Source organism: Leptodactylus fuscus, chromosome 5, assembly GCF_031893055.1.
Source record: "Leptodactylus fuscus isolate aLepFus1 chromosome 5, aLepFus1.hap2, whole genome shotgun sequence".
NCBI lineage: Eukaryota > Metazoa > Chordata > Amphibia > Anura > Leptodactylidae > Leptodactylus > Leptodactylus fuscus.
The window spans coordinates 112,429,019-112,444,625 of NC_134269.1; the positions used below are offsets into that span (position 1 = coordinate 112,429,019).

At 37.2% G+C, this 15,607-nt stretch overlaps 1 protein-coding gene across 1 annotated transcript in view; it reads left to right on the top strand.

The window, feature by feature from the left end:
• The window catches only part of SEMA3A (semaphorin 3A), a 201,565-nt gene that overhangs the window by 137,535 nt on the left and 48,423 nt on the right, over positions 1 to 15,607 (top strand). Inside the window, exon 5 of the mRNA XM_075274048.1 lies at positions 10,016 to 10,109. Within this exon, the coding sequence (XP_075130149.1) occupies positions 10,016 to 10,109 (94 nt within the window). The remainder of the gene's footprint in view (positions 1 to 10,015; positions 10,110 to 15,607) is intronic.

Genomic DNA, 15,607 nt, shown 5'->3' on the forward strand with positions numbered 1-15,607 from the left:
ATATTATAAATAAGTTGGGGAGATGAAAAAAAAAAATCATACTCACCTTTCCGCCATGCTCAGGTGCCTCCCAGTGCGGTACGGTTCTGCCAGTCCATTGCTGTCTTTCACCAGTAGTCTGTATCACTTATTACATCCCTGGGTCACTTCCTGATCCTACTGAGGCCAATCAGTGGCTCCAACGGAAGGGACCTGGGACATCACAGCCAGCGAGAAATTCACTTCAAGAAGACACTGGAGCAGCAGGACTGGACTGTGCCGGGAGGACACCAAAGTATCTGGACTGGTGAGTAGTATGTTCTTGTTTTTTTTTTTTCTTTTTTTTTTTACTGCCTCTGGACTATTTAAAAAAATTATATATATAATATATGCATGCCTCAACATCCATTGTTACATTTAAACATTTCAGTTGTGTTCAGGTCCCTAAATACTATCTTCCAATTACTCTATATATGGGTCACCTGCCAATGCAGCACTGTTAAGGTAAAAGGTATCACAGGGAGGTAGTTGTTTTTTTTTTTGGTTTTTTTTTATAACCACAAGTCATCGGAAAGCTTCCTCATTTATAATGCATATGAAGGCTAAATTTACAAACCAGAAAAAAAACACATAGAAGGGTTTGTGTAATTTAGGCTTTGTCTGATTTCTGCTTAGTTTATAGTATGACATAAGCCATGCCACAATCTCAGACTTACGACACATTGGCCCACTAGTACCTGGAGGATTCCATTGACTGAGATCTGTATTCTTCCACTGCAGTATGTGTCATTTAGTGGGAAAAGTTGTCCTGCATGCAGTGATGTTTTTTCCCCCCATCAAATTCAATGTTATCTTTGATTGAGGCTGTTAACCAGAAGTGAACATAAGTTATATTACAGTATAAGGCTATTAAGTAGTATATAAGAAATAGTAGGTGGCTACATTGAGAGTAGGGAGATACATTAGATCAGATTAAATAACCAATTTGTAATTCTATGTTACACTTGCCCTCATTTATAAATACTGAGTCCTGGCATGATAGGACGCCTATGTTGACTATGATAAGTAATAAGTCACATGTCAATAATGTGCTCAAGTGGAAATGATCAATGGACTACCTTCAGACCGTGTCCATGTGTCCAATAAATGTTCCATCTACAAATATTCATCATGTCAGCCAGATGATGTGGATACTGAGTCTTAAATGGACACAAATTTACTGTTTACTACTGAAAACATAATTGTACAATCAGAAAATATATATTTTTTATTTACATCTTTATGTTTAATGGTTTTTTTCTTTGTAAATACCCCTCTTTTACACTTATTCATATGGTAAACCCTCTATTAACTTATCATTTTTAGTACTATTTCCTCAACCTTTGAGCAGGCATGTTGTGTTTTATCCTTCTAGAAATCATGTAGCTATGTGGTAGAGTGAATATTTGAAAATAACTCCAATTCCTGAGCTAAAAGGTAACTGGATCACGCAGAGCAAAATCCCAAAACCATATTAAAATGATTCCAACTATGTGTATTAGTATAGTGGTTATATCCAGGGCACGGGTGCAACATCTGAACCATCAAGTTATTCAGATTACTGTAATATGTTACTCTATATTTTTGCCTACAGGCACATCTTATCATTAAAAACAAGACAAAAATGTACATCAAAATGTACACCCTAGATAAACATGTTTGCCAGGCTCAGATGTAAGCAAGTTTAACATGACGTAACACATTCAGTAGACCATTGCTAATCACTTTAAGGCTGGGACCCCATGTGGCGTGAGTCTAGCGAATCCCATCCCATTTTCCATTTCAGGACAATGCACACAGTAAAAATACTATGATTTCCAAAACTGTTGTGGTTTTGGAAATCGCAGCATGTCAATTTTACCTACAGAAACACCGTTGGTTTCCCAGTAGGCATAAATGAAGCAGAAAGTCCAAAGAGGAAACCTCTACAGGATACGTTTTCCCGCAGCACTTTTTTGCTGCAGCCCGCTACATGGGGCCTTATCCTAACTCATCTTATTTAACAGTTACCATGGTGCAAGCTAGTTGACAAATACAACAAGATGGCTACAATCTACTGCTACTTGTAAGTGGGGTCATGATTATATTATACATGGTCATATCTACAGTATATAGGAACAATGTTGATTGTGCTATGTGGTTTTCTCTTTAAAGTGACTGCCATTGTAGTATATGAAGTCGGGTTTATATACTGAGCATTTTGATCAGGTTTTTGTTGCTATATTGACATCCAGCATTTGTTTGCTAAAAACTCAACAGCTAGATGTTTACTAGCAGATAGAGATGAGCGAGTACTGCTCAGATCAGCCGATCCGAACAGCACGCACGCATTGAAATGAATGGACGTAGCCGGCACGCGGGGGGTTAAGCGGCCGGCCGGCGTCAAAGCGGAAGTACCAGGTGCTTCCATTCATTTCAATGCATGCATGCTGTTCGGAACGGCTGATCCGAACAGTACTCGCTCATCTCTACTAGCAGACAAAAGGAGAATATGACGTTCTCAACTTTTATGCAATACATTTTTTGGAAGAGCTTACAAAGTACCACCTGAATGAAGGAGAACATAACAGATAGCAAGCCCTGAATCCATCTTTTTCTTATTTGACTATTTTGTAGGTTTTATATCCGATATATTCTATTTATTGGTGGCATTATGGAGTTTCATATATATGTACTTTCAACTACAACATGTCATTTGGATGATGAATGGGACGCTCATTGTCTGCAGCACCCTTTAACACTGAGAAATAGCATGCAGGACAGAGGTTAAATTGCCCATGTTTTGAAAGGATTAGAGGGCACGTTAGAAGGAGCAAAGGGAGTCATGAGCTTGGACTACATTATTAATGATTTATAGATCTTGGAATAAAGCAGATCCATGGAGATATTCCCCCTTTTAGAGATTTGTTATTGCATCAGTTTATGAGCTGCCACATTTATATTTCTTATTATTTTAAATTAACTTTTAACCTTTTTTTAAACAGCATGTCTTAAGTACCTCAGGAGCACGTAAATCTTTGACATCTATGACAACAAACATTTTTCATTGGACTGGAAGTTAGTCATTTATAAGATGTTTTCAGTACGTTAAGCATGTGCAATGAGCACATTGTTCATTTAACAGATTTGACCTCTGAGCTATTATAGTCAAGTGGCGTTCAATCAGAAAGTGGAACGATAAACTTGGATTTGCATCTTTTTTTATTCTTTTATTTTCTACGCTCTTGTTTTAGACTATGGCACAGTTGTTTTTTTTTTTTTTAATGTGTAAGGATTATCTCATCGATATGGTATATAGGTTATCCAAGAGTAAAGATGAAATGGTCTGCTCAATCCTAATCACTTTGATAGGAAAAAGTGTAATACCAGAAATATACTTTGGAGTAAATTATTGTTTGGCTGTTTCTGGAAAATATGAGCTTTTTCCATTAATGTCAGAAAAACTCATAAAACTGGAGATACACACTGGGGGAAATTTATAAAGACTGGTAATCTTTTAGCTTGTCTTAATTCCTTCCCCTCCAGATGAATGAGTCACTAAAATTACAACAAGGCTCCTGCCTCTTAGTGATTCTAGTGTCTGATCACAGATCTACAACATTCAGGGACTGCTTTAGTTTTCTGGTATAACTTATGCCAGTTTTCTAGAGTGAGTTATGGTAATTCTGGTGGACTGCAGCATCGACCACCTAGATTCTGCTCCACCAACTGTCTAAAAAAGTGGTGATTGGGACGCAGAAGCAGAAATACGCTATGGTTTAACAAACTTTGGGCAAGTTGAGGTGCATTGTTGCCCATTTTTCAAACATATCCACATTAGTAAATGTGGACCAATGAGGTTTTTAATGTTTTTTTTTTTTTTTTTGCACAGATGTTGCTGGGTTGTTGTTTTTTTGAGTCAGGAGTGAATTCAGCATTCCATTTGTTTCGATCCAACTCCTGTGTTTGGATTAAACAATTGCAGAAAAATATATACCAGAAGCAACAAAAAACTGAATCTGGGATATTATTAAGACACCAGTATTAATCAATTCCTCTTATGGCACAAGATGCACCTGAATTAAGATAATTTTAATAATTCTGGTGGATCTTATGATGTCCCATGACCCAAAATTTAAATCTATGCTAGCCAGGGGCCGAAATAGAAAAAAAGGGTATCCAATGAATGCATTGAAATCTGACTAACTCCTAGGAATAGCCATAAGAAAGGCTATTGTTCACCTACATTTAGATGTCTTCTCCATTCCGCCGTTCGGTAGAAATCCGGGTTTTCTTCAGTATGCAAATGAGTTCTCTCGCAGCACTGGGGGTGGTCCTCAGCACTCAAACAGCACTAGGAGTGTCTCCAGTGCTGTGAGAGAACTCTCCAGTGCTGCCTCTGTCTTCTTCTGGAATGTCCTCTCCCTGTGTTTTCTTCCATCCTGGGTTTCAATCTTCTAGGCATGCACAGTCGGCTCTGCCATCGGGCCTCGAGCAGAGCCAACTGCTCATGTCCGCGGCCACATGAAAACGACTGCTTACACAAAACTCGCATTTCTACCGAACAGCGGTTCAGAAAAGACATCTAAAGGTAGGAGAAGAATAGCCTTTCTTAAGGCTATTCCTATGTGTTAGTCAGAAAAAAAGGGTATCCAATGATAGGATCCCTTTAACCCTTTAACTCTCACACCGATCCACTGAATCACCTATGTAAAAACGAGAAGAGAAATAAAAAGAATTAAAAAGTTGACTTTTTCTTTGAAAACCCAGCAGCAACGTGTCTGTATGTGTGTCTCTGCCTCAGCCCTTCTCCAGAAGCTCCTCTTTCTAGGGATTACATTGTATTATGTAATTCACATTCTAATTTGCAGCCTGCATTATTATAGAATAGAATGTTTTTTTTTATACAATTCTATAGGTTCAAGAGATGGAATCTCCCAGCATTAGTAAATGACTGGAAGGAGCTTCTTATTTCTAGACCAGATATTTCCATTACAATTGTCCTGATTCGTGGCCCTCCTGATAGACACAGGCATAGTGGTGTATGGATTATGTGCTTCTCTCCTGTACCCGGACTCTCACATTTCACTATGAAAACTGTCGTTTTTTTTGTTTTTTTTTTAATAAGTTTTCTTTTTCCTTTATATACAGTATTGCCCAAGTGCACAAGATTCAATAGAAGGAACCAATTAATCTGACTTCTATACTATGTACTTATATACGTACATACGTACTTATATATATATGTATAATTTTTATTTTCCATGGTATTTATAGACACACAAATTTCATGTCTAATTTGTAAAGAGAAAAAACTTAGGGAAGAGCAATTAGTTGTATCTGTATAATTATCTGGCCAGGTTTCAGGCCACATAGAAATCTACTCTGTCCCTTGAGAGACATTTAGTACTTCAGCTTTATGTGCAGTGGCATAAGAGGACAATGGAAATATACTCTGGAAAGAAACATGACAATGATTTTGCCTGGAACGAACAAGTCAGGGGATGTATTTACTGTATATGCTATGTTTCTTTTTCCACAAACTGGTTTTATATAGTTTCTCCTGGGCACCTGAAGAATAATTGAAAATATTTTTTTCGCCAGCTATAAATAATGCAGAAGGCTTTGTGTCATGAACAATTTTATTCAAAGGTAACAGATTTTCTTGTTTGACATTTTTTGCTGAAATCAGCATCTAAATAAATGAGTACAAAAATTACTAAATAAACTGTTATATTCTGGTATTATATTATAATACTCAATGTTATATCCCTGATCAATCTGATATAAAAATCTAGATGCAACATCTCCACCTGAAATATAAACGTACATAAATATTGAGGTTTCAAGTGAATTCAGCTTTGCTGTGTTTTTTAAGGTTAATAATAAACTGCAAATAAATGATATCATGTATTGTGCAATATATTAAAATTATCATAGTGTCTCAATACTGCATGCTTGCATGGTCATCAAAGTCTGAGAGTTAGGGAAAAGCCAATCATGACGGAAGTGAGGCTTAGGTAACTCGGAATCACCTGTCAGGTATTTATGGAATAGCTTTAAAAATGGCATAATACTTAAAGGGTTTAAAATGAAGGACATTTATGGCATATCCACAGGACCCACTTCTGGTATCCACACCTAACTGTAAAATAACCCCCTCCATGTCTCCCCCACCCTCTTCCCTCCTGCCCTTATCTGACCTTGACGACACTGACCATGAAGTCCTCAATGGTTGACCTTATAGAAGTGAATGAGAGTTACAGAAACAATGCGACTCACTATCATATATTTATGGTATATCCTGTCTTTTATGGAAGAAAAAAAAACCTTTAAATGGACACTAACATAAATCAATAGTGACTATATAAAAAAAACCCCTCTGTCTCCATATAAGTTTATAGAGGGAAGGGGGTAAGAGGCCGCAGATACAGCTTTCTGTCTCACTCCAACTGCTTAATTTGGTTCTTCTTTATAATGTCATCCATACTTCTTCTGAATGAGTGTGAGAGTGAGTTAGAGAACAGAATGTCCTGTTTTCTTCATGTGTTGTCTATGGGAAATCATAGAAGCTATCTTCTACCCACTAATTGAAGGACAATAGAGAGATATTGTCAGTGGAGGTGAAAATTACTGGTAGTTAAGAACACAAGTCATAGAATGGCTAGAAATAGTGTTTTTCCTCATGTTCACACACGGAAACTTACCCCAAAAAGTCATCTGAAAGGTTAGGTATGCTTTCAGATAAGATTAGTCCTTGAAATGGGTTGTTTCAGCTGGTCACCTAGACCTGGCATCTGAAACAGCTGTTATCACTGGGGGCTGGGGGCATACTGTGACCATAGAGAGCATTTCTGATGTACTGCTCAGTTAAATAACATAGAGATTCTTAGAGGAGGTGCTGTACAACATGTAACCTTTAGAAGTGGATTGTCTCACCACCCCTTCATACAAATGTGGAGGTAGAAGAAGTGCCATTGCTATTGTCTCTTGTCTGTGAACCAAAATTGAATTAGGTACATGTGTATACCTGCTGTCCTATGAAGAGCCATACATATTGGTATACTGTATCCTAGTGCGTTGGTTCTGTTGTATCTGTATTTTGTATCTCTATTATCTGTTTTATTGAATAAAAATGCAATGATTGACAAACCCACATCTGAGAAATAACACATTGGATTTTACTCAATAAATGATGAAACCTCAGGCATCAAATTAATATTTAATATAAAACTTTATGTAAAGAGGACCAGCACCAAAATCAAATCCAACCTTACCCCTAGTCACATAGATTTCCAATCCAAAGACCAAATATTGTGCATGGAGATCACAGCGTCACAGAGGTTTGCATCGGCTGAATCAAAGTAGGTAGACCACAAAGTGCATACTGTGCAATGTTACAGAAGGAATATCTCCCTTTATTAATCAAATATTAATGTAAAGATTATTTAGCATCACATATCATGCACGTCTCGCGTGTCTTTACCTCGTAAGCCCTCTGACCCAAAGCATTGAAGTTACCTTTCTGTTAGGTTCATATCCCATTTTGAGTGGTAATGTATAGCATCATATTCTGCAGGCTCGCTGACATGCACTTGAAAATGTCTCCTTTAATCAACTTGAAAGGAGAGGAACGCAGTAGAAGAGACAAATGTTTTATTGCTTGGTCCTGTGGGCCTCCTTGTGAATCACTTCGGAGTGTGCATCCAGTTATGATGATGCTGGTTATACGATACAGAAATAGACTTCACATGTCAGTGCTGGATCTGAACTGAAGCATATAAACACTCAATATTCTTTCCGCTCATTTCACTCTAATAGCTATTTCCTCCTTTAATATAACACATTGCATTAATACAGGAGAAATTGTAATTGAAAAGGATGGTCTTTCCCCTGACATAAATTGATAGCCACTGGAAAGATTGCTATTAATTATAATAATTATTAGTAAGGCTTAAAAAGTGAAGTGCCAGTCAGATGCACATTTGATGCTGAAATTCTAGGGTGCTGGCACAGCATATAATTTAGCTTAAAGGTTGGACACTTTGAATTATGTGCGATACAGTATTCTGGATACTGGTGTATTCATCATTACATCTCATATGGTGATTTAGATCTAGATCAACAGCTTTAGGTTGAAAATGTAATTGTCTTGGCTAAATCTGTTTCAGCAATGGTCTGGTAAGGTAAACCTTGAGCCATTGCACAGAACCTACAAATACATATGAAAATATCAGATTAACCCAAAGGAAATTTACACGTTAAAGAGGACCTTTCATTGCCTCCAATACATGTGATGATTAGCTTCCTTTAATAGGTATAGCTCCAATGATTTGAGGATAGTAGGAAAATTTTCTCTGGCCCCCTCCAATCTTGAGCAATCAGTGTAGTTAGGCTTGGATTATGATATGCTAATAAGGCTCTCTGTCAGGTGCATGGCCCTGAGCTGGAGTAGACAAAATGGGACCAGCCATATGACACTAGAGAATCTAAGGCCTCATTCACATCTGTGTCAGTAATCTGTTTGGGGGAGTCTGCATGGGGACTACCAAACGCATTTGCAAGCGGTGTGCAGTGAAAGCACACGGATCCTCATAGACTATAATGGGGCCTGTGTGCATACTGTGGGTCCGTGTGCTTTCACTGCACACCGCTTGCAAATGAGTTCAGTAGTCCGTTCCGGGGGTCCCCATGCAGATTCCCCGAATGAATTACCAATCGCAGATGTGAACCAAGGGTAATTAGTATATTGGACGTTTAAACTAACAGAAGTTACACGGAAACAAAGGGAACTAGAGAAAAATTCTAACTGTGCCAGAATCAGTGGAGCAGAGTCCATTAAAAAAATACAATAAAGTTGATATGAACTTAATGAAAATTGTAAAAGGTCCTCTGTAAGGAAAGAAAATTCTGTGAAAAATACTAAGACAAACAAGTCTTTGTTATATCTAGTAGCATTATCTCTATTACTATAATATTGACCACAGAACAGAAGTTTAAGGACAAAATATGTTTCGGATTTGGATTCCAGTCACAGATGGGAGCAAATGGACACACATAAAGGTTGTGTCACCTTCCAAGTATGCACCTTTACTACTTAGGTAACAGTGATAGGTATGTGAATAAAAGATGCCAACTCTTTACAAACACTACTCTCTGATCCTTGGTATAGGAGAAGAATGATGTTAAGATTATGGTTCAAAAATAGTTTTTGTTTTTTTTTCATGGTAAAACTGTACGTATTTGTGTTTTCACTCAAAATGAGTAATTAAAATAGTATTATGACAATACATGGCTGGGCTGAGAGCGATCTTAATAAGGGTCCATTCACACGGAGTAAACGCGCGCTCATTTTGGCAAAACACACATATAAAGAATACACGTGTAAAAATAAGACTCCCATTGACTTCAATGACATTTTTTACACGTGTAAAAAAGTGTCAAAAAACGCAATGCGCTTTTTGACCCTTTTTTTTTTTTACACGTGTAAAAAAAAAAAAAAGTCATTGGAGTCAATAGGAGTCTTATTTTTACACGTGTATTCTTTATATGTGTATTTTGCCAAAATGAGCGCGCGTTTACTCTGTGTGAATGGATCCTAAAGTTGTTTTATTTCTTAGATACATTGAAGACAAATATTGTATGTTAATTGATATATCCTATAAACTATGCCTTGTATTCAGTTACTGTCTATACCAGCTGATAGTGGTGAATTGATGGCAATCTCTTCATTCAGTAATCTTGTTTCAAGGCTCTTTTTTTGGATCAGACAATGACTTGCAGTAGCTTTTACCAGGAAGCATTGCCTGTAAGACTCCCTACGGTAGCCAGTATCTCCACAAGGAGAAACAGTAAACCCCTTAGAGCTTCGTAAGGAACAACTGCCATTGGCCAGATCTATATATGTACAAGAGAACCTATATGAATAAAACATATTGAAAAATCTCTATAATTTTTCCATGCATTATAGTTAATTTATTGAATTACTAACAGTAATTCATTTCATTTTTCCTACCAGGACAATGTATTTAAACTTGTGGATTCAGTTTTTGAGAACGGTAGAGGAAAGAGTCCATATGACCCCAAGCTATTAACTGCATCGATTTTAATTGGTAAGTGCACAGATTATGACAAATATGTTACCATACAAATATCGGTAAGTTATTTAAAGGGTTAATTCAAACATTGAATAAAATCACAGTAATGAAATGCCTCAAATGTTATAATGAAAAGGAATACAACTCAATTTTTATTAGTCTTGGTTACAAAATGTCACAGAATTATAGAACTAAAAGATTCAGATGCCTAATAATCCGGCATCCAATAACCTAAGTTCTCACAGTAGTTTCTAGCTAGTTCTAGCTGGCAGGAATATTTTAATTGATAAACCCACCTAAGGGTGCATTCACACTACGTAACGCCAGCGTGTATCACAGCCGTACACGCCGGCGTTACATCAGGGCTGCCGAACACTTCCCATTCATTTCTATGGGAGCCGGCATGCGAGCGCTCCCCATAGAAATGAATGGGCTGCTTCTTTCACTGCGAGCAGTCCCATTGAAGTGAATGGGAAGTGCCGGCATATACGGCAAGCTCTGTTCATGCCGAGCCGTACACGCCGGCACTTTCCATTCACTTCAATGGGACTGCTCGCAGTGAAAGAAGCAGCCCATTCATTTCTATGGGAAGCGCTCGTATGCCGGCTCCCATAGAAATGAATGGGAAGTGTTCGGCAGCCCTGCTGTAACGCCGGCGTGTACGGCTGTGATACACGCTGGCGTTACATACTGTGAAACTAAATGTTACATCTCCAGCAAATATAATAATGGTGAGGAGGAAACATCATAAAGCGGTAAAGCCAACATAAATTGGTTTGATTAGAGGAGCAATCCCTAAGTAGACCTATTTACAATGTATCATACATAGTCCGAGTCTGGGAGTATTAGTAGAGGCATGTATGTAATTATAATAGTCCTTTTGATGCACTATATCGCATACCTGTTAATTGAGCGGGTTGCAACATTGTACGGCTATGTATGATTCATTGTAAATAGGTGTACTTAGGTATTGCCCTAACAAGAACAGTCCTAATGCAGTTTTCAAATAATTTCCATATGAATTAAGTCCTTAATTTGATACAGTTTTTTTTCTGCTCCCTTTAACATAGCAAACAAATTAATCTCTTACTTATCTCTTCAATTTCCTACTGATTCAGGCTCAAAGCAGTCCAGTGAAACCTCCAATTTTTTTTTTTTTATCAGCATCCGGCTGCTGCAGCCAACTAGTAGTGTCAGTGATCATGTGCCATATTATGGCATCGTGACACCCAACAATGAGGTGTGATGTTAGTAGTGGAGCATGCGATTTCTGAAGCCTCTGATTTGCCATAGTGGTCACGTTAGTAACTTGAAAACAAATGTTGCCAGATCAGTAAAAGATTGTAGCGATAAATATTGTTTTTTTTTTAGGGGTTTTTTTTATTTATTTTTTGCTATTTTATAACATTTGCTTTTTTTTTCTAAAATGTCAAATAACCTACGTTTATGCCCACTCTACTTCATGAGTATGGCTAGTGATATTGATACTACAGCAGAAAATTATATTTTTCTTAAAGGAATTAAAAAAATTATTCTTGAATTATGCATAAATAAAATGGTTTAACAATTCTAGAAAATAATGATGCATGAATTTGAAGGAAATGAAGTTATTAGTCCTCATTGTGCTATAAACTGAACTGGGGCATATACTGTAATCATAATTGTACAACTACATAGAGTTTATGGGAACATTTATTGTTTTATTTTACAGTGTAATTTGCAGTTTTGCTACAGTATGTAGCTATTATTGGTTCACAACAATGTATCTAATTTAATGTGTAAGTGAGAATACATCTGTTCTCCAGTTACATTTGGTTTTGTAATTCACTGGTTCCAGAGACAGTTTCCCTGAAGCCGATTGTTAACCTTCCTGCTTGAAATGGCAATAATTTCTTTGAATATTTCACAGTTAATAACCACAGACTGGTTTCCTGCAAGGTTCATTTCAGTCAACTACCAGCTTTACGTTTGAAAAGAAGGTTCATTCATAATAAATGGTGTAAATGAATGGTTAACACTTTCAGCCACACATTTTGTGTTAGTAAACCCTACGATTTCCTGTGCATTTTTTTTTATAGTAACTCAACTGTGTGCACAACATCTTTTCAACAAGTTATTAGTTAAACTGTTTCTATAACTTGTGCCCTACTATTAAAAAAATGGCGGTAACCTTAAAAATGGCTTAAAAAAAAAATCTGAGTTTGACAAAAGTAATCATATACAAGTACAACATTAAAATGACAATTCAATTTTACAAAATCGAAGTATAATACATAAACCTAGATTAAATGGCTTGTTTGACAACAAAGGGGGAGAAAATAGCGAATAAGTAACAAGAAAAAAAGAGGAGCAGAGGAGGGAGGGGCAAACAGGGTACTAATACAGGGGAAAAGGAGGGGGGTAGTTAGAATGACCCAGGTCTGGGACCCAGAGGGTTCCTGTAGGTGAAGAGTCATGTAACTCAATCACCTATGTTCCAGCCAGGTGTTCCATGTAGCAAGATAAGGGGCATATTTTTTTTTTTTTTTTTATGCAGATTGTGAACCCCACATAGAGCTCACAATGTACATTTTTTCCCTATCAGTATATCATTTTTGGAATATGGGATGGAAATCCACGCAAACGCGGGGAGAACATACAAACTCCTTGCAGATGTTTTCTTGCCCTTGGTGGGATTTGAACACCAGGACTCCAGCGCTGCAAGGCTGCAGTGCTGACCACTGAGCCACCGTTTGGCCCCGGGCATGGGTTCTTTTTGATCAGCTTAACAGTTCTTCAAATCTGTCTATTTAATTGACCTTGGACCTCCATTGTTCCAAAGTAGGGGGCTGTGTTTAGAACCAAAAAGTGAAATCAAGGACTTTGCAGCTGGAAGAAGGTGGGAAATCAGGGCTTGAGATTTTAAGTCCATCTGTGACATAGAGTGAAGGAAGATTAATAAGGCAGGTGAAAGAATGAATTTTGTGAATACTAGTCATTACAAGGCTGCCTTGGGAATCTCCAGACATATTGTTACATAGTGGTTATGGCCCTAGGGATAAAGGAGAGTCCCTAAGCAAACTATAATAATGTTCATATTGCTCATAGTTTTCTACGTACATTATTATAATATTTATATTAGTTTACTGCTCTGATAATTCACTGATATTACAGGAATTTGATACCCTATTGTGATAAGTTTATTTTTTTTGTATCGCACACAGTTTATATTGTATCCCCCTATAAACGTGCAGTTTATCATTGTTTTGAACCACTCTAGCTGACCTTATGCATGCAGTGAAGGAATGGGAAGGCGCACTGATCCTTTATATTAAGTTCCATCGATTTTTCTTTTTTTTCTTTTTTTTTTTTTTTCAGGCGCCTGTGGAGTAAGTGATAACAAAACAGGGATAAGGTTATATAAAGGTTGAGCAAAACATCAAAGTCACTTCAGTGCTTCAAGTTTTTATGTGTTTTTCTTAAAATTACATGGGCAAGGCTGTAATTAAGGGTATTTTTGTACATCAGGTTGAAACCCACACACAAATTGTTAATAAGACTGCAGTGCTGGTACATTTTTGATCATATACCTCATGCTGAGCAAGCCGGATCATTTATAGTACTGCCAGCCTTTGATGTGACTCTGTTAATTCTATATGTCTGCTTAGTGTCCTGGACATGACATTTTTGTACTTAAATTTTTTGATTGTTACCTTTCTCATATACATATATGTGTTTAGTTATATTATAACGTAACATCAATTATAGCATTACTTTTTTAGCTTTTATATTATTTGTGATGAAATACTATTAGTAATTAAAGTTACAATACAATGAAAATTGGGATCAGCTCCCACTCTTTAGCAGCAAGGCAAGGTTTTTCTATTACATTAGATCAAGGATTTAACTCTTTCCTTTCTGGATCTTTTAGTATAGAGAAATTAATAACATTGATATTGATTCGTTAATGAAGTATGTGTAGATGCTGACTTTCAGAAATAAGCACCTTTTCACATTTTCCTATGCAGTATATATTGCCATTACCATTGCTTAAGTCAGCATACTAAGTATCCAACATTTCTGAAGATCCTCTCAGACAATACTTTTTATCAATGAACTATAAAATATGTCCTAAAAGATGTGCTATCGCACAGATAGGATCTGAAAATTCATGGGATATATACCGTACCTTATTAAACATTATGAAAGTTATTTACCCTTAGATAAAAGCATTTGAGGTAGAGATTAGTAAAACATTTTTGCATAGACTTTCACACTATATTAAATTTGCATAGGCAAAAAAAAAAAAAAAAATTCATGTTCATAATTAGAGATGAGCGAACACTAAAATGTCCGAGGTTCGAAATCCGATTTGTACAGCCGCACACTGTTCGACTGTTCGAACGGATTTCGAACCCCATTATAGTCTATGGGGGGAAATGCTCGTTTCAGGGGTACACAAAATTCGATAAAATTATACTTCCCAAGTCCACGAGTGACGGTCGGCTGGATTCTCCTTGAAGTCTTCTCCAGGCGCAGCGTCCCCGTGTCTTTTTCTGGCTGGAATTCACTCTGCCTAGGCATCGGGGCCTAGGCAGAGCCGACTGCGCATACGCGGGCATACGCAGTCGGCTCTACCTAGGCCGGATGCCTAGGCAGAGTGAATTCCAGCTGGAAGACGCCGTGGGGACGCTGCACGGAGAAGACTTCTAAAGGTAAGAGAGGAACCAGCGTTGATTAGCAGAATGTATAGCATTCTGCCAATCAACGCTGGTTCTGCATCAAACCTTAAACTTTGAACAGCTAGTAGTGTTCGGTCGAGTACGAGTATTTCGAATACCGTAGTATTCGATCGAACACTACTCGCTCATCTCTATTCATAATCATCAACTATCTGTATATAGTAACAACGTATTCTGAAGCTATTTGCAATTCAGGCAGTCTATGTACTGACAATATCAGACTTTAGAGAGTAACAGATTACTTCAAGCAATAGTCCTCGCTCACAAGAGCTTAAAATCTATGAGGAAATCAGAATGGCGCAAAAAGTAAATTTGTATTTTGTGCAATGGTCCAACAATCTTTTAAATAATTAGGAAAGCGCACATAAAATTGCATAATGCAATCAACAGGCGGATGGTTTTCTGTAGCATGAACTTTGTGGTTTCAGAGTCTTAGTGCTAGTAGTGTGTGTGTGTGTGTGTGTGTATATATATATATATATATATATATATATATATATATATTCCTGAACCTATTCCATCTGTCCTGACCTCTGCCTGATTACTGTATTTTCTCTATGCCGCCTCCCCTGACCTCTACTTGATTTGCTGTTCTGCACAAACTCTGCATGTTCTCACCTATGCTACCTGTATATTTTAAATGAGCCTATTGTATAGCCATGCATTCCTTGAACACATTTAGCTGTGTGTATACCTTGTTTTTATGAGAATTTATACAGGTAACTATATGATACATATCACATTATTTTTAGCAAAGCAGACCCATAAGTTTCCTGCATATGTTTTAGCAAG